At 45.8% G+C, this 20,323-nt stretch overlaps 1 protein-coding gene and 1 pseudogene across 1 annotated transcript; both read right to left on the minus strand.

The window, feature by feature from the left end:
- Positions 1–364: 364 nt before the first annotated feature.
- On the minus strand, positions 365–2,007 carry LOC109736778 (disease resistance protein RGA5-like; annotated as a pseudogene).
- An 8,611-nt stretch (positions 2,008–10,618) lies between these two features.
- Positions 10,619–17,855, minus strand: LOC109736774 (disease resistance protein RGA5). The gene is made up of 5 exons (XM_020295979.4): positions 17,689–17,855; positions 17,520–17,598; positions 17,194–17,284; positions 16,183–17,106; positions 10,619–12,753 (listed from the first exon to the last, which is right to left on the minus strand). Exons 4-5 carry the CDS (start codon positions 17,016–17,018, stop codon positions 10,806–10,808), a joined length of 2,784 nt encoding a protein of 927 aa, XP_020151568.1. The 5' UTR covers positions 17,019–17,106; positions 17,194–17,284; positions 17,520–17,598; positions 17,689–17,855; the 3' UTR covers positions 10,619–10,805.
- Between the last annotated feature and the right edge of the window lie 2,468 nt (positions 17,856–20,323).

Here is a 20,323-nt window from a genome sequence, read left to right on the forward strand (position 1 = left end):
ATTTGACCAAACTGATAGAAAAAAATATATCAATACTCACAATGCCGAATCAATATTGTTTGACTCATTATGAAATGTAGTTTCATAGTATATTTATTTGGTATTATAGATGCACTATTCTTTAATATAAAATTGGTCAAAGTTTGACTTGACACAAATCTTATAAGTTGTGATACACCTTTTCAGAGTTTCTAAAAAACATCTTAGAAACGTCAATCCAATTGGTGCAGTTCCTCAGGAACCAGATATAGGAAATGACGGTATATGTCTTGGACGACTACAACATACATATGTAGTCAACCCTTCATAGTTTTGTTAGAAATGACATTATTTTAACAGCATTTTTTTCTTTTTTACCCTTTCTGTTTTATTTTAAAATTTTAAGCTTACATTTGCTTCCATTTTTGTTAGATATTTTTGCAGCAATTTTTATGCATTTCTTTTAGCAAAGTTCATGCAGCAATATGTGTGACATCATCTTGTATACTCACTGAAGATGCTCAACTTCGAAAGAAAAGAATAAAATAACACACACATATGTTCATAGGATAGTTAGTTTTTGGTACTCTCTATGTTCTATTGCAGTTGACATTGACACGGTCTTCACTACATATAGTTAACCATATTTCTCTTTATAACAATATAGATGGGAAAATATGAACACAATATATTTTTGCAAATTACTCATAAGATTTTCATGTTAAGGCTTGTGTGTGTACATATGTAGTTCACCCTTCACATTTTTGTTAGAAATTAGATTATTTTAACAACATTTTTTCTCTTTTTTTTCTACCCTTTGTATTTTATTTTTAATTTTTAAGCTCAACAACAACAACAACAACATCAACAAGGCCTTTAGTTCCAAACAAGCTGGGATAGGCTAGATGTTAAACTTCAAAAGAAAAGAAAAAATAACTCACCCATGCATATGTTCATCGGATAGGTGGTTTTCTCTCTGTGTTTTATTGCAGTTGTCTTGACATAGTCTTCACTACGTACATTTAACCATAATGCTCTTTATAACAATATGGATAGGAAAATATGAACATTGTGTGTGTGTGACTAATTGTCCATACTCCTCGGATATGTACTCTCAAACATATTATATATTCAAGGAATATAAGAAATAGAACGTGTACCTTTTTTCTACTAGGAAACTGCTGATATTGATGATGACTTGTTGTATGCTCCCTGCTTCAGTGTCCTCAAAACGTAGACCACTAACTCGACTATGAATAATTCTCAAGATATTCATCATGTCCGGATTCCGTGACACAGATACGAAGGCTCGACAATCAAAATTTACTTGGAGGTCTTCATACACTTGGTTTGCTAGAGTGGTCTTGCCCATTCCTCCAGTTCCTACAATGGAGACCAGCTTTGGTTGCTCATGCGTTGATGCACCTTCAGTCAACAGTTTGATAATCTCATTCTTGTGTTCATCAATTCCCACAAGCTTTGAGGCATGCTCAAAGATAGAAAGAGCTCTAGGATCAATGGTGGCATTTTTGGTGTTTGTGAAGGTCTGGCGAGTCTTGTACCTTGCATTCCTATCGCCCACCTGAATGATCTGTTTCTTCAGATCTTTTATCTCTACCAATTCTATGACGAGCCTTCATCTTCCCCAACTTCCCTAGTGAGCACTTGATCTTATCTATGAAACCATCTGGCATTGCGTCTTTATCATCAGCACACAACATGAAGTCATCGTTGGCATCCTCCATGTCATAGGACAGCTCCCGCACCTCATTCATCCACACTTTGTCCTGCGGATCGGGATCCTCCACCTCAGACATCTTGAGGAGAAAAGCCTCCATGGCAGCAAGCTCGTGAGTGAGAGACTTGATCTCCTTGCGCACACCTTTGAAACGCTTGAACTCGTTGCCGAGCAGAACAGCCAGCTTCCCTAGGACAGGTTTGAGGACCCCTGTCGCCACGCTGACAAGAGCCGCCTCCATGGCTAAGCTAGCCGATAGCTCCCTCAGTTAATGCAGCGACAGTGTTCTCAATCTATAGCCTACCAAAAGCATTGATGGAAGTAAGCCACTATGCCCAAGCATTATAACACTGAACAAGCTAGCACAAATCGCTGCAGCGCCCGCCGACCGCCGCCATAAGATCGAAGCAGAGTAGTAGAGATGGGGTCGTACCTGTCGTGGAGGCTGGATTTCTCTTCGGTGATGGTGTACGTACGTCGAAAACAGTTGATTATTTCCTCTTCTGCTCGTCGTGGATCTCAACCCTGTTGGAAGAGAATGGATTAAAAATGGAGGTGAGGCCAAGCATTGGTGCATGGAACGAGATACGGATTGATCGACCCGTAGATTGAAGCATGGCAATGGGAGACGGGGTATACCTCGCGGGAAAGAAGGAAGGAAGGAAAGAAGGAAGCTCGCGTGCAGCTGAGAGGAGGGAGCGTAGTGGGCAGTGGAGTGAGAAGGCAATGGGATCTGATCTAATTAGTTAGTGCCTTGGTGGGCCGGAGAGGTCTGAGTTTGGGTCTTGGATCTGATTAGTTAAGTCGCTCGTCAGGCCCTTGTCTTTCTTGTTTACTGGGACAATAGAGGTATATCCCATTAAACCTCTATTATGTATCACAACTAAAGACGCATTGTTTTGTTTTCTGTAAAGAGTTTCATTGCGATATACCAGATCTCTATTACTCTCTCCATTTGGAAGTACCTAATTTCCAATACCCTCTTAGATCAATACCCTCTTTGATCTGCAAAACTGATGTTGTTTTAAATTGTTGTGAGACTGGTTAAACCTAAAATTATATTGACTCGAGAAATTACAAGAGGAAACTTTGTACACAACTGGTACTTCTCAGTTTATGTCTGTTAACAGAATACAAAACAACATCAGTTTTGAAAGGTGGAACCGATCTCTACCAGGCCCCTGCGTCACCCCCGCTAGGCAACTCGGGTGGCACCCAAAAATCTAGCTGTCGGGGGCACGCTCTCCCTCCTCCCCGCCCGCCGCCGCCGCCGGGCTAAGCCCGGTGGCCGACGGCGGCGGCGGAGGATTTCCTCACTCCTGTGTCTCAGAGGTGGTGCGGGGCTCCTAGGTGTGAGGTGGTGCGGCCGATCAGGTTTCTGTGGAGGCCCGGAGATGGCTGCGGTAGGCGGCGGCTGTGGCCGGCCCTGCCTCAGGCGGCGACTACAGGGCGGCGGGCGGGCCAGCCACGGATGGCGGCGTGGGCGGCGGCGGCAGCCGACTTGGCTGCGGTGGCGCGCGATCTGCATTCAGATCGGTGGCGGCGGCGTGGAGGGCCTAGTGGTCTCGGCGGCGGCACCTCCGGCCAGATCTGGTCTGGTTGGTGCAGCCGGCGGTGGTGGTCATCTCTTCCGTCGGAGGTGGTCGGCCCGAGACTGGGTGTTCGGGTCTCGGGATCCATCGTCTAGTTCCGGCTGCGAGACGGGGAAACATAGTTGCCGGTGAAAACCGAGCCGACGGCGGCATTCTGCGTCGTTACCTTGATGAAGGCATCGTCACGTAACTACTGTCAACTCACTCGTATTGCTCTAGGAGAAACCCTAGGATCTGGTCTTCCAGATCGAACGATGGCGGCACTGCGGTGTCGTTTCTCTCCAGGGAGCATCGTTTGTGGAGCAGAGCTAGAAGACAGAGGCAGGAGGTGGAGCGGCTTCGTCTTGCACGGAGCTTCGGTGGAGATGTCAAGTCATGCCTGGTCGACAGGTGCTACGTTGTGTCATGCCTGGTCGGCAGGTGCTACGCACAACTGATCTTCCAGAATCTTCGCGTCTGGACGGACGAGCGCGGGGCGATGGTGCTGTTGGGTGCCGTGGTGGCGTCGACGGATGGACGGACTGGCAAGGATGATGCGGATCTCGCTCCTGAAGACGGGTCAGCGGTTCGATGATGACCGGTGTACGCTTTAGATCTGCTGCACCGGCTGTTGGTTCCAATACGTTATTTGGATAGATCTAGAACTACGTTGAATAATAAATAAAAATGGTTGTATGCATCGATTGATGCAGAGACCGGGGGTCTTAACCTCCTTTCCAAAAAAAATTCAGTTTTGAAAGGCAGTGTAGGTGGAACAAATGCTTCCCTAGTGAGGATTACACACTGGAAAATCGCATAAACCATATTTAGTACTCCCTCCGTCTAGAAATATTTGTCATCAAAATGAATAAAATGGATGTATCTAGATGTATTTTAGTTATACATGCATTCTTTTTTGTCCATTTTGATAACAAGTATTTTCGGACGGAGGAAGTAGTTTTCTTAACCCGAGATTGTTAATTAACCACTACTAACCCTCAAAGAGAAGACAAAAACGCATTGGTCCATGTCAATTGAAGTGCGTGCGCTCTTAATTTAAGTTGAGATTTGAAACCATTTGTCGGCAGAAGTATCCCCTCTCATTTGTTAGTAACCAGTTTTATGTTTCCATGATTCCGCGTGAACTCCTCCAGATCTGCTACATTGCATTCCCGTATTAGTTTTGCTTTACCAAGTTGCTCGTTCGTACTAGTTTTATTGAAGATCCATGTAGCCAGTCAGCCAATTAGTCGTCTTTGTTACTGATGCCCTGCTTGCCTTCCTGGTTCATCTTTATGCAGTTGTGGTTACTGCTTTTATTAAGATTTTTTTTTTAATGAATCCTCTAGTATAAATTTTGTGACACAAAATCTACATTTTATTGATCAAATTGATAGCCAAATTTCATCCCTAGAATACAAGATACCACATCAACTGTCACTGAGACGGGTGTAGTAACAATATGCACTGCTTTCCAACAAGTCCGTCATGTCAGTCGAGCAATGGTTGTCTAGATCAGAGATTGCAGTTAATTGACCACAAAGAAGGGGTAGAAGGCATCAAATTGTGAAGCTGCCCGTGTAGAGAGACCAAAAGCCATTTTGCCGACACGATATGCCCTAATTTCAGCAAAGATTCGTTTGGCATGTGTGCCATTTCATTAGTTAAGGAAGGCAAGGTTGTCTCCATTTCAACTCTCCTCTAGATCTCTGCATGCATGGGTCCTGCCGCTGCTATATACTCCCTCCGTCCGGAAATACTCGTCGGAGGAATGAATGTATCTAGGCGTATTTTAGTTCTACATACATTCATTTTTATGCATTTCTTCGACAAGTATTTTTTGACGGAGGGAGTACCTAGCTAGTGGCAGTATTAGTTTTCTTCGCCCGAGTTATTATTTTATGTTTTGTTCAAAGGTCAATGTGGCCCTGCTCAGTGTTAATTTTTACAGTATTTTTGCTGCTTTCACTCTTGTTAGTGGATAACGGTATTTTGTATGCATAAATCTCCACCACTACAGTATTTGTGCTACTGAAACTAAGGAGCTTCGACATATTTCTAATGACATAAGGGGAAAATAAAATAAGGAGTCCCTCCCCCTTTCCCACCTCAGCCCCTCCCGCGTCGCCCCCGCGCGGCGACGGGGAGGGACCCTAGCTGCCGCCGCCGGGCTCGGTCGGGCAAAGCTTGGCCGGAGCCGGCGGCGGCGGGGCGGCTTCTTCCCCTCTCATGCGGGGCTGGTGCGGGGCGGCTCTGGCGGGTCAGGGCGTCGCGCGGGCTCCGGGCATGGCGGCGCGATAGCTCTCTGGCGCTGCGGCATCCCTCAGGTGGTGCGCTCAGTTGCAGAGCGGCGGCTGCGTGTTGGGCGGTGCGTTGGTGGTGGTTCGTGCTGGTAGTGGCGCTGGCCGCCGTGGGGGCTTCGGCCGGCCCATGCGCGCGGCGACCGTTGGCGACGAGGGCTGCGGCGGCTTGGGCCGGCGGCTGGTGCTCTGCTTCCGGCAGTGATGGCCGCTGGTGGTGGTGGTCTTGGCCCGTGCTTGCCAGATTTGCAGTGAGCAGGGTGAGGATGGTGGTGGCGATCCTGTGGTGGCTCATCATCGTGGGCGTGGTCCTGAAGGAGGCGCAGGGGGCGGGATGTGAACTCGGCAGCGTGTCGTAGCCACTCCAAGGCGGCTCGGGGCTATCCCTCGAGGTCCCGGCGTGGATGTTGACTGCCACGGCGTGGTGGTGGCTCATGGCGGTGGTCTGGGTCGTGTCACGGCGGCGGCAGGACTTCTTCGGCGTCGGCCGGTCGGTGAGCGCCTTGTCGACCTTCGATTCCTCCCCCTCGTCGTTCGGGCGCTACCTTCATCGAAGGGTTGGCCATCTCCCAGTTGTGGTCCATCGCCCGTCTCGCTCCCGGCAGTAGGACCAAGCTCGTCTCGCTCCCCGTAGCAGGATCGGACTCGTGTCGCGCCCGGTAGCAGGATCGAGCTCGTCTCGCGCCCGGCAGCAGGATCGAGCTCGTCTCGCGCCCGGCAGCAGGATCAAGCTTGTCTCGCGCTCGGCAGAAGGACGGGCCGATGGAGGCCAGTTTTGGCCGGCAGAAGCTCGTCTCGCTAATGGCAAGCACAGAAAGAAGAGGATCTTTCAGCTTGAATAAGATGAAGGAACGATTCTTGGTCAGGAGAACCTAAAATTATACATTACTGACTATTACAAGCAGTTGTTTGGGCCTCCAGAGGATAACTGTGTGTCGCTGGATGAGTCTAGGATTGAGGATGTGCCTCAACTTACTGTTGTTGAGAATGATATTTTAGCCGCTCCTTTTTCTGAGAAAGAGGTGTTTGAGGCCATATCGCAGATGAAAAATAATAAGGCTCCCGGCCCGGATGGATTCCCGGCTGAGTTTTATAAGAAGTGCTGGCATATTATTAAAGGGGATCTGTTGCCGTTGTTCCATGATTTATTCTCTGGCCAGCTTCATCTTTTTCAGCTGAATTTTGGAACGATAACCCTGCTTCCTAAGAAGACAGAGGCTGTGAGAATCGAGCAATTCAGGCCCATCTGTCTTCTTAATGTTAGTTTCAAATTTTTTACCAAGGTCGGGACGAATAGGCTCACACAGATTGCGCATGCTGTGGTGCAGCCTACTCAAACTGCTTTCATGCCGGACAGGAACATCCTCGAAGGGGTTGTGGTCCTTATGAAACGCTCCATGAGATTCACACGAAAAAAACTTGATGGAATTGTTTTCAATGTGGATTTCGAGAAAGCGTACGATAAAGTCAAATGGCCTTTCCTTCAACAGGCCTTACGCATGAAGGGTTTTGATGAAGCTTGGCGACGCCAGGTAGAATCTTTCACGCACAAAGGGAGTGTTGGAATTAAAGTGAATGACGACATAGGTCATTATTTCCAGACACACAAGGGCCTGAGACAAGGTGATCCAATGTCTCCTATTCTGTTCAACATCGTCGTTGACATGTTGGCAATCTTGATAGGTAGGGCAAAGGAGGCCGGTCAGGTGGGTCGCTTGGTGCCTCATCTAGTTGATGGTGGGTGTGTCCATCCTGCAGTACGCTGATGATAAAATCATCTTTATGGAGCACGACTTGGCAAAGGCGAGAAATATGAAGCTGGTGTTATGCTTATTTGAACAACTGACCGGATTGAAGATTAACTTTCATAGAAGCGAGTTGTTCTGTTTTGGTAGAGCCAATGAGGAACAAGAGGCTTATAGGCAATTGTTTGGATGCGAATTGGGGGCATTACCTTTCACGTACCTAGGTATACCCATTCACCATCGTAAGCTGACAAACAGAGAATGGAAGTGCATCGAGGATCGGTTCGAGAAGAAACTGAGTTGCTGGAAGGGCAAACTCATGTCATATGGAGGCCGATTGATTCTTATTAATTCGGTGCTCACCAGTATGCCTATGTTTCTCTTATCTTTCTTTGAAGTCCCAGTTGGGGTTAGGAAAAGGCTGGACTTCTATCGATCCCGATTCTTCTGGCAGAGTGATGAACTAAAGAGAAAATACCAACTCGCCAAATGGGATATCATCTGTCGACCAAAGGACCAGGGGGGCCTTGGTATTGAGAATCTTGAAGTCAAGAACAAATGTCTTCTTAGTAAGTGGTTGTATAAGTTATCAGTTGAGACTGAGGCAACTTGGGCGCAGATTCTCCATAGCAAGTATTTGCAGTCCAAGAATTTGTCCCAGGCGACAGTGAGACCGACTGACTCGCCGTTTTGGAAGGGGCTTATGAGAGTCAAAGCTGCCTTCTTTAATAGAACAAAGTTTATTGTCGGTAATGGTAACACCACCCGCTTCTGGGAGGATACTTGGCTTGGTGAAACGCCGTTGGCGCTTCAGTATCCGTCCCTGTATCGTATTGTTCAGCGACGTGATGCTCTTGTTGCAACGATTATGCAGTCCATTCCCCTTAATATTCAGTTTAGGAGGGTGCTTGTTGGCGACCGGTGGGAAGCATGGCTTCATCTGGTGAGTAGACTGATGGAGGTTCAGCTAGCTCATCAGCCCGATCAGTTGTGTTGGAAGCTTACTAGGTCTGGAGAGTTCACAGTCAAGTCGATGTATATCGATGTCATTAACTCTAGTGTTATTCCTAGTTCCAAACATGTTTGGAAAGTCAAAGTTCCTTTGAAAATTAAAGTGTTTATGTGGTTTGTACATAAACAAGTCATTTTAACAAAGGATAACTTGGTTAAGCGCAACTGGACAGGATCTACTAGGTGTAGTTTTTGTGATCGGGAATAAACTATCAAGCACCTCTTCTTTGATTGCCCTTTGGCCGAGAGTTTTGTGGCACACGGTGCAAATTGCCTTTAACATTACTCCTCCGAATTCGGTCAGTTCGTTATTTGGAACGTGGCTTGTTGGGATAGAGTCCGAAACAGTTAGACACATTCGCGTAGGAGTTTGTGCGTTGTTATGGGCAATTTGGAACTGCAGAAATGATTTGGCTTTTAAGAGAACAACAACTACTCATTTTTGCAGGTTTTATTCCGGGCTACTGCGCTGATCCGTATGTGGTCCTTACTCACTCCGACGGAGGCCAGGGAGCGTTTGGTTACTGGATCTGTCCGGTGGGAGATGGTAGCGCGGGATATCTTCAACCGGTTTGGATGGCGGTCATGTAATAGGATATGCGATTAGTTTACCTATCTTTGTTATGCCAGCCGGTTGTGGCTTTTGGGCCTTTTGTTTTTGGCGTTGTGGCTCTTTGTGAGCTAGCCGCTTTTTTGTTTTCAGACTTTAAGACCTTGTTGAACCTCTTTATTTATCTATAAATGTGGCCGTATGCATCGTTCTGATGCAGAGGCCGGGGAGTCCGCCTTTCCGAAAAAAAAGTACCCCTTTTCAAAAAAACATGCATGTCCAATACCGTCATGCAGTCCAGCAACATCTGTTGAGCCCATTCAACAAGAGAGCGTTGCTACAGAATCATCTGCAAAGCATTCACAGTGTTGAGGATGCGATCTTTCAGGACAGCTGGTAGCAAGTTGGATGCCCAGATCCATCGGCGTCATTTTCATCCTGGAAACAGACAACGTCTCCATTCAAGCATCACAGAGATAAGATGTATCACTGAAAGAAGCAAGAAAATAACAATCCGAATGACAGTTTGTTCGAGTTAAACATGTGGCTGTGTCATTGAGTTGAACAAGTGCACAAGTGTGAAGGGTACAACTCTGTGTCATTGAGTGGAGCGGCCTGCAACTTGCACACGTGACAGAATGTGTTTGGTCTGATGGTTGTGTTGCAACTGAATCTTGTAGTAAAAATGTTGAGGCATTCGTTGTACTAGTAGTGTCTCCTCTGTTTTCAGTTACTCTGTTTCTTGTCTGAAACTCTGAAGTGTGTCCACCCAAAACAGAGAGCGAGAGGGACTGTGAGGGTCTGAGCCTACACAGTTTACATGTTCATTAGCTTTCTCGCAATGGTATTTTTGCATCTCATCAACAATAAGCACCCACTGCAGAACAATGAACCGACCCATCGATCTCCGAAACAACAACAAACATTTGAGATTGCAGCCTCCACGAAATCGCTTCGCATCATCTCTAGCCACCACGATGCATCTCTAGCCAAAGGATATGGATAGTCTCCAAAACGTCAGCAAGAAGCCAAGAAGAAGGCTCTCTAGGAGAAACAACAACCAATGCAAAAACTAGAAAAATATAGCAAATTGATCATTACTGACAACTTGGATTATTATGGTCTAACTGTAACAGTGGCGCAAAAAACTTGCTTTGTCCAGTTTGTCTCGAATTTTTCGAGAACTAACTGAACAGACAGTTTGCAAAGTGCAAATTTTTATGGTCGTGACAGACCGACTCATCGAAAGATAACACCAAAACAAAAGAAAAAGGGTACTACTCCACATACAACACGTCAACATATGTGCTTGAATACCATCCAGCTCTGTAACCTCTGGCAGGTTGCCACACAACAAGATGCATGAGGACAAGAATCCCAACAATTTTGTTTGTAAGGCAATGACTATACGGCGGTTGTTCAAACAACTTCATGGGATTAGTACCTGAAGTGGAAGCGTGCCCCTCGTTCATTGTTCGTCAGGTTTGCCCCTCGTTCCCGGCCATTTCCTCATTCTTCTGGCGACGCAGCCGCCCAGCAGCCCAGCGGCCGTCTCGTAGCGCCGCGAGGGCTTGTATTTCTTTTTCAAGGTATCCGTGGAGAGGGTGGGCCGTGAGCGTGCGGACGGTCCATGTTTTTTGCTAAACAGTACTACCGAAACTGCCCCTGATCACAAAATATACCGCCGAAAATCTGCTGTAGTATTTGCAGCTCTAAGCCGTCCAAACACAAAAATAAACGGCCTATATTAATCTGATATACTGTAAAAGGTCTCTACTACAATAGGTACAAAAAAAATGTGCTAGTACAGTAGAAGAAAAACAGTGCTTAATCAAGAGAGTATATATAGGTACACACAGTTTTCCACTTCAGACTTTCAGAGCTAAGACATGCATGCATACAACAAGGAAACTATGGGGAGCCCGAGTTGCTCCACCATGATGGATAGAACGTCCTGCGCAACTGAAGGGTGGGGCGGTTGGGATGGTTGTCTGCTGCACACCTAATTGCAGCCTCCGCTTTGTCATTTGCTTCTCGGGTGACCGACCCATCGGTGAATTCGCTGAAGAAAACATGGAGATCCTGGAGAGAAGGGAGATTCTCCAAGCCCAAGCTATCACGGAGAGATGGGAGGATTGCCAAACCCAAGCTAAATACATCCTCGATGTAACAATCAAATGTAAGCCTTTGTACCTTGGGCATTGCTCCTGGTGCGAACATATTTCCCCCCGTGGGAAGTACCCCCAACTGACACTCCCGCAGGCACGGGAAAGTACCAGCACTGATCACCGGCCACTGTTCCCTTTTTTCATCCCAGATATTCTTGTAGCCACTCAGCCGGAGGGATTGCAAAGAAGGAAAGGAACCAAGTATGTCAAGATCCTCCTGCCGCAGGTTGTCCAGACTGATCTCTATGATGGACAGCTCCCGAAGATTTGACGGGCTGATCCACGACGGCAGATAGGAGAAGGATGCAAATGATGAACCAAATCTACGGAGGTTCCGAGGAGGGGATGTCCAGCCTTCCCCTAAGAAATCCCAAGATACCAAACCAAAGCTGCCTCTCACAATTAAGCTCTGCAAATTCTTCAGGTGACCTAGAGACTCCAAAAGCCAACCCTTCAAGCTCTCGTCAGGCATATCTTCGAAAGAGATACCAAGAACCCTCAGTTTAGTCAAATGCCTTAGCTCTTTGGCAACGTGCGGTGACTTAGACAAACTGATCATTGACAACTCTTGCAGACACTCCAGTTCCCTAACCACACCTGGTCTGAATTTGGTATTGAAGAGATGGCCACCTCTTAAGCATATCAGATTTTTGAGCTGCCCAATTTGGATCGGCAATAAGAGCTCACCGAGGTATGTATGTCCCAACGCGAGATATCTCAACTGGCATAAACTCCCGACATGCTCAAGTAATTTATTGCGTTGGTCCAGAAGATAGCAACCCTCCAAATCCAGTACACGTAAACGAGGGAAAAAAGAGAGGGGTGGCATTTTATCAGCCCAGTAGCCCGACATAGTAAGTGACCTCATGTGGGACAATATCAATCTCCCCTGAGGCATCTCAGCGTCCTGGAGCTGCAGAAATAACCTGCGGACCTTGCTTGTTATCGCAGCTGATTTGCCCTTCTTATCATGCAATACAGTACAAAAGTTTTCTTCAATAGAAATGGAGCTGATAAATTCCAGAACCAAGTCATGCACACGGCAATCCATTGTCCTGACATACATATAGGAGTCCACCGCTTGGATCAATCCTCTGTTTATGAGCTCCGTGAGGTAGCTCTCACCAAGCTCAAATAAGTCCTCATCTTGTACCCCATTAACAAAACCTTCACATATCCACCTCCATATCAATCTGTCTCCTTGAATAATGTAGTCTTCAGGAAATATACTCAGATACAGCAAGCAAGTTTTTAGATGGATAGGTAGATGGTGATAGCTAAGGGCCAATATCTTTCTCATCTTCTTCACATCAGGACTGTTGTCAAGTCCAGAACCGATAGAATCACACAACTTGTTCCACTCCCTTTTATTCCCTTCCCGACTGGCCAATAAACCAGCAATGGTGATGATAGCCAATGGCACACCGCCACATTTCTTCAGGAGAGTTTCAGATACTTCGACCAAATCATCTGGACAGTCATTATTAATACCAAAAATTCTTCCAAAGAATAATATTTTGGATGTCTCATCAGGGAGGGGTTTAAGCTCATAAGCGCCACCAACTTTACGTGCAACGTCGCGATCACGGGTTGTTGTGATTACTCTATTCTCATAATGATTATCAGCTAGAGCACATCGGATCACTTCCCAATGTTTTATGTCCCATATGTCATCTATGACAATAAGATACCTGCCCATATTGTAACGCAAGATTTCACACATTAGTAAATAGTGCTAAACTGAAATGTGGAAAACCATTTCAACACCAACTACTAAACATTGCAAGTAGATTCCTAAATTTGAATAATTCATGCATTAGTAATACTAGTAAACTTATATGACATAAATTTAAGTACAACTCTTCCCCCGTTTCAAACAATAAGAAGGTCTAGCTTTGTAATGAGTCAAACTTCATTAAGTTTCATCAAATTGATACAAAGTGTACCAACATCTTCAACAACTAGTTACCTTCGTTGAATCCTCTATGTCAACTATTATATTTTTAAATTGGTATTACTAAAATTGGAGGGAGTCAAACTTCATTAAGTAATACTAATATATATTTTATAATATACTTGTTTGCTATTATAGAATATTGCTATAAACTATTCCAAACTTAAAAGGTTGACTTAGGACAAAGCTAATACATTTTGTAGTCTTGAACGAAGCGTGACCATGTTGAAGTTTACATCTAGGTCTTGCATAAAAGGATGTATATATATGGGGTATGGGCTATGGCACACCCCGTATGCCTCGTCCATAACAACAAAGTGTACCTAAATATGTGTTACACATAAATAGTACACATTACTCTAGAAAAACATAAATAGTAGATATGTGTTACTCCCTCCAATCCCATAGAAGGGCGCTAAATTTCTCGCCTGTTTTCCACACAATCAGGGACCCAAGAGGGATGTCTCCCTCAACTGGCAGAAGCACCCCTCCATCCCAACTGCCGTCATATCTCCCTTAACAGAAGAGAAGACGTAGTGGTGCAGTATGCAGCAGCAGCAACGGGGACGGGTTGTGTGAACATTTTTAAAATATCACGGACATTTTTGTGAATGGTATCAATATATTTTTCAAAGTTGGATGATTTTTTTTACACTCCACAGGCAGTTTTTTAACGTGCGATGAACATTTTTAAAAATTATGTAGATTTTTTTTGAATATATGTATTTAAAATTTTCGAAATATAAACAAAACTAAAAAGAAAAATCTAACAAAAGTAATGAACTAATGTTACTGTGCCTGCCCACTTGGCGCTCCACTAAGACAGAGGCATAAACCGCGGTTTACAAGATTTACGTTTCTTCCAAGGAAGGGAGGGGTCAGGTTTCAGGCTTGACCGCATGCAACTTCTCTTGCCGACCCCCTAAAAATTAGTGGACTAAACCGCGGAGCAAATGTTAGTGGAGTAATTGTACTCCAAATTTTGGTTGTTTCTAGCCGTTCTCGTAAATTAACGAAGTAAAAAAGCAAATTCGGATATGAGAACACAAATCCAATTCAAACAAATATACTAACCAAAATTCGACACCCATTTATGAAATTTCACATTGTCATCAACCAACAAAAACTCTACTAAATTAACCTAATCTAAAACTTACTAAAATCTAGTCATATCTTCAGCGACCGATTTCCACCGCGCTCGAGAAAGCTTATTGATAATGGGGTCAGGCCATGTGCAGTCATCGTCATTGCCAAAGATTCTTGTAAATTCGGTCCTGAAGCAGTCGTCGCTTCCGCCTCCGTTCTCTCCTCCGCTTCTGTTGCCTCCGTTTCCGCCATTGTCTTCACCGTTGCTTGACAACACGATGATCCCCCCCCCCCCCCGCTGCTAGCTGCTCATACAGGCGGCGATCCGCCTCCACCTGCTCTAGGTAGTGGCGGCGAAGCCCCGCCATGTATGCCTCATCGGAGGCCTCCTCCGCCAACCTTTCCCTCGCCTCTTGGTCCTTCCTCCTGTCTAATGTGGAGACCACCCGCGGGTCGGCGGCATCTAGCCACAACAACTCACCAAACTCAAAGTTTCAGTGGCCATCGGCGCCGTGCAGCCAAACAACCAAATGTCGTCTTCCTGGTCGGCCTGCTTGGCAGATTGGAAGGATCTGAGCCAAAGTGTCATGTGGGTGTGCTGGTTGGTGATCTCGGCCACCCACTCCCCCATCCCCCCTGCTGCATGCAAATGTACGACCTCTGTGGCGACGGTGGTGCGGGGAGATCGGGGAAGCCGGAGAGCCAGCTACGGTAAGCATATGGGGCGCCGATCAAGGAAGCGTCTGTGGCAGCATTGGGAGGCAGATGCACCGACGGTGCGCTCGTGGCGGTGCAACCTGCGTTGTGGATAGGCTGCGGGGAGCGGCGGCCATGGGATCCGACCGTGATGGCATGGGTGCGGGAGCGTTGCGGGGGTCGCCGGTGAGGGATAGGGTGGGGAAGGAGGCAGAGAGGCGTGTTGTGTTTTACTCCGTGGCCGAGCGGAGGAGTAAGTTTAAGCGCTCGGCTTGGCGTGGAGTGAAGTATTTACTCCATTATAGGATTTACACTCTCAGTTAGATCACAGTTAGAGTAGTAAAACCGAATTTTTTGACCGAATTTAGGGTGTCCGCTAGAGATGCTCTTAGGTACACCGCTTCGTCCCTGAGGAAGATGTATCTCCCTGATTTAATCCAATCAAAAGACGTAGATCATGTAAGATCCCTTTAAGTATAGCATTATTCGGGGGTGGAGCGGGCGATGGGCGTGCTCGTGGCAGTTCCTGTGTGAGGAGAACCGCGTGTCGGCGTCCAATACACGGTCGCTTGCCCATTTTGTCATCCAATACACGGTCGATCGGAGGGAATGTAAATATGGCATACTAGATTATGTCTAGACATGCACTATTCTAAGCCCAAGCATTGAAAGGCTAATATGTGGCCCTTTTTTTTGCGGGTAAGGCCCTGGTAGAAGGCATAGAAAATGGGGTGTCTAGACGTGCCCAAGTTGTTGCACATCTAAGTGACTTAATCAAGTATAAAAAGAAAAAGAAAAGGGAAAAATAAAATGCCGACAAGAATCTCCTTGCAAGGTCAATGCATAGGACTTAGATGTGCAATATTTATGGAACATCTAGACGTACTTTAGCAAAACTGATAGAAAATTTACCCTTGTACTAAAGCAGCGACGAGTAATATGAAACAAAGGGAGTAGTAAAATTTGGTATAATATGTGTAGTCATTTTCCGAACTACATATTTTCACTAAGTCACCAGTATACTATATTGTTTCAAAATTACTACATTTTGAACACAATTATACTACAATTGGTACATTGTTTTACCGGGTTGAGGAATATAAGCTATTCACGCTCAGCCACACAATTTGTATACTACATGGTAGTTCATAATATGTGGGTATTTTTCCTATATAAACATAGGGGCACAATGTATTTCTATATACATGGAGCTCAAAATATCTTATTTTTTCCCTCTAGTGGAAACAATATGCACGCACGCACATAAACAACAACAAAACTATTTTTATGATAAGTTTACTTGTCAAGTTTTCATGTGAAACATGAATAACTAAAATTATACATCAAAGCACAATGAGTAGGTAAACACATGCAGTTATTGTACCTTTTGTCTGCTAGGAAATCTTTGATCTTGTCGATGAGTTGTTCTATGCACCCTGCTTCGGTGCCAGGATAGCTTATACCGGTAATTTCACTAAGGATAGTTCTGAGGATTTTCATCAAGTCTGGATTTCGTGACACCGATATGAAAGCTCGATACTGGAATTCCCCTTTGAGGTCTTGATACACTTGGTTTGCAAGAGTTGTCTTCCCCATTCCTCCAAATCCAACAATGGAGACTATCTTCAGTTGTTGTTGCCTTGGCACTTGTCCATTTTCTTCGCCTAATAGCTTGATTATCTCGGCTTTGGTTTCATCAATTCCAACGAGTTTTGATGCATGCTCGAATCTAGCAAGAATTCTAGGGTCTACAACTTCATTTTTGGTGCTAGAGAAGGTTTGACGACCCTTGTACCTTGCATTCCTGTCACCCACCTCTTTGATTTGTTTCTTCAGATCTTGGATCTCCTTGCCAATCCGATGGTGAGCCTTCATCTTCCCCAACTTCCCTAGTGAATTTTTGATCTTTTCAATGAAACCATCTGGCTTTTCATCTTTGTCACCGACGCTATGCATGAAGTCGTCGATGGCGTCCTCCAGGTCATAGGACAGTTCCCGCACCTCATTCATCCAAACTTTATCCTGCACATCGGGATCCTCCTCCTCTGACATCTTCAGAAGAAAAGCCTCCATGGCGGCAAGCTCATTAGTGAGTGACTTGATCTCCTTGCGAACTGTCTTGAAACGCTTGTACTCATTGCCGAGCAGAACGGTCAGCTTTCCTATGACGGGTTTGAGGACCCCCGTCGCCACGCTGACAAGAGCCGCCTCCATGGCCATGCAAGCTCAGAGCTCGGCCAGTCAGCTGTGCGTGGAGGACAGTTTGCTGAATGCACTGATAGTAAATAGGAAGCTGCAAATCGACAAGCTGAAAAAGAGGAGAGCATGGTTAGTAGACTGAACATGTAGCTACAGATCGCTCCCATGGAACAGCTGAGTTTTTATTGGTTCATACCTGAATGTGGTGCAACTCAGAGGCAGCTCGCTTGGTACACTGACGGTGAACAGTGGATTGTTTCTTCTTCTCCGCGTCGTGGATCTGAACCCTGAAAGAGAATGGATTGAGGGAGGTGAACAGTGGAATATTTATTTCTTCTTCTCCGCGTCGTAGATCTGGGCCTGGAAGAGACTGGATTGAGGGAGGTGAGCCCGACCGCCCATTGCTGCACCACACGAGGTACAGACAGAGCGTCCCCAGTGCCGGCGCAGTCAGTCCAATGCGCGGCGCCGACGGCGGCATGGGAGGAGATCAAAGCAGGGAGAGAGGGGACGGGGCCGTACCTCAAAGCATGGATCCGGCCGCGGCGTGGCAGCAGGTGAAGAGTGGATTATCTATTTCCTCAGCGTCGTCGATGTGGACCTGAAAGAGGAGCGCAACAGCTGCAACGAATGAGGCGGCGTCATACTAGAAAGAGACGGAAGCAGGGCAAGTGGGGATTCGTACTCGTACCTAGCTAGCGCTAGCAGGATGGATCTGCCGCTCAATTGCGGCCTGCGGCGACCCTCGGCGGCTTTCCCGGCGGGGAGAAGCTCGGACGACGCCGGCGACGCGTGCACGGCGAGGCGCAGCAGGAAGTGGGAGTGAGAGGAGAAGGGAAGGGGATGGATCTGCTCGGCGAGGCGCACCATTTGCCAAGTCGTCGTCGCCGTCGTCGTCTGGCCCATCTCTCTCTCTCTCTCTCTCTCTCTCTCTCTGTTCCGTGGGCCCAAAACCACGTGGCCCAACAGTTGTTCAGAATTATGAAAAGTTGTGTATTGTACAAAAAAAAAAGACAGAGACAGAGAGATGAAGGACCGATGTAGCAACCATATATGCGCACAACGTTTTTGTATTACTCAAGAGAACTGTTTGCAAATGGTCATGTTTTTGCATGCCTTTCTGCAAGTGCACTAGCATGTTGCTCATCTATGATATTTTGACCTTTTTTTTCTGCACAAAGTGTACTTCTGCAATAGGGTGCAGCCACATGTTGACACACTCATATAATCGATTATATGTGTGTTGCAATTTGATAACAATAGCCCAATTAGAATAGATTACTACAATAGTGTTTAGTATCACAATAACTGTTCAGTTTGTTGACTAATATCATGTGATATTGCTTGTTTGTTGCTAATTTTCCAACTCTCTTTGAGCATAAGTATATCATATAAAGGGGGATCAACTCAGGCAATCAGCGCTTTCGGTGTTTACTTTGCAAACTAAACATCAAAGTTGTGGTAATCAGATTTTTTTTTTTAAACTACTCAAATAATCAAGCTTGATCTATAGAAATGTCAGCCTGGAGAAGTAGTTGCTTACAACATTCAAATACTTAGATATGTGAGTTGCCTGAAATTCAGACCATAACAAAGATAAGTTGATTTGAGGTATAGACATCTGTTAAACAGTAAAGTACTCTCCGTCGGGCACATTAGTGCACTCTATTTCAAGAAGACATGTATTAATCCCCCATAAGTGAATGTTTTATGCTGACACAACACCAATCTCCATTCTCTAAAATTCCAAGCATCAACTTGGACCAAATGGTAAAGGGGAAGGAACACAAAATTTGGACAAGGAAACTCGCTGTCAACAAGAAGTGTCCGGGCCGCAAGCTGCTGCTCCCTGTCAACTAGAAGTGTCTGAGTGTTGGAAAGCTTGTGCTCCCTGTCAACAAGAAGTGTCCGTGTCTCCGCAAGCTGCCGGTCTTTGCCAAGGCTGGCATAAAAGAATCAAACAACAAAAAGAAGAGGAATCAGTGCCTCAGCCGTCAGTCCCCAAAAATAAAAGCGAGCCCAAATCAGCAAGCACGACACAAGCATTAGATCTTACAGCTCATCGCGGAGCTGGTTGTTGTCGTCCCGGAGGTTCTGGAGCTCATTTTCCATCTCCTTCAGGGCTGCATCATTCAAATCACAAAACGCTTCAAAAAAAAGCACCCATCTCCAACCGAGAAGAACAGAATTCGCTCAGCTTTACCTTAGTAGATCACCTTGATAGCAGGCTCCTGCTCCTGCACCGTCGCATCGTTTGGAAGCTTCGTCTTGTGTGTGCAACAACGCAGTAGCGCAAAAGGGGAGAAAAAATGAGACAGAAAGAGTGGAGAGACGGGAAGGGTACAGAAGTGGGGACGGGGTTAGGTGGCAGTACGCTGAGGCCGGTATTCTTTCGGTTCTCCATCCGCGCGGGCGAGGCTTGTGCAAGCTTCTAGAACTGACGCCTTCTTGTTCACTCTGCTGTGGGTGCCGAAGCAGCTCCAGGCCTCTCCAATTGACAATGCTGATGCCCTGTTCCAACTCCCAAGTTCAAAAGGGGTAGAATTAGACTTTTAGCAAGTGTAGGAATGAATATGGAGCAGCAAATCAAATCATAAGCTAGCCGTACATCTATCATGGGCGTAACACGAAAGGTGGAACCTGAAGATCAATCAATCAGCTAACATGCAAAAGGAGAAGCAATCACTTTACGCGGTATTGATGTTTTAGGTCTGCCTGTTAAAATCAACAGCATAGCGCAACAGTAGCACTGTATTCCCAATAGTAAATGAGATTTGGGACATGTATCATGCCAACAATACCACTAGTACTAATTTGTTAACCAGTCTCGGCCAGTATAACCAAGATGTGGAGAGGTGGGTTGAATGTCCTATCTGTCAGAAGAATAAAGGTGAAACATGCCACTATCCTGGATTATTAGATCCTTTGCATATTCCGGATATGGCCTGGACACATTTGAGCATGGATTTTATTGAAGGGCTGCCAAAATATGAGGCAAAAGAAGTAATTTTGGTAGTGGTGGACAGATTGGCCAAATTTGCTCATTTCCTGCCCCTGGCACACCCTTTTACTGTCAAGACAGTTGCTCAAATCTTTATTGACAATATAATCAAGCTGCATGGTCCTCCTATTGCTATTGTGTCTGATAGAGACAGGATTTTCACTAGCCAATTGTGGAAAGATATTTTCACAGCTATGAAGATTGAGTTGAGGTTTAGTTCTACTTATCACCAACAATCTGATGGCCAGACAGAAAGGGTCAAATTACTTAAGATGTTTAACTTCAGAACATCCTAAACAGTGGGTTCACCATTTACCAATGGCAG

Source organism: Aegilops tauschii, chromosome 6, assembly GCF_002575655.3.
Source record: "Aegilops tauschii subsp. strangulata cultivar AL8/78 chromosome 6, Aet v6.0, whole genome shotgun sequence".
Lineage (NCBI taxonomy): Eukaryota > Viridiplantae > Streptophyta > Magnoliopsida > Poales > Poaceae > Aegilops > Aegilops tauschii.

Excerpts from the sequence above, each read along its gene's own strand:
- LOC109736774 (XM_020295979.4), bottom strand. The coding sequence starts at position 17,018 with ATGGCCATGGAGGCGGCTCTTGTCAGCGTGGCGACGGGGGTCCTCAAA. Across the intron at positions 12,754-16,182 it reads GATTTCCTAGCAGACAAAAG|GTATCTTATTGTCATAGATG; the intron begins GTACAATAACTG and ends CAATATGGGCAG.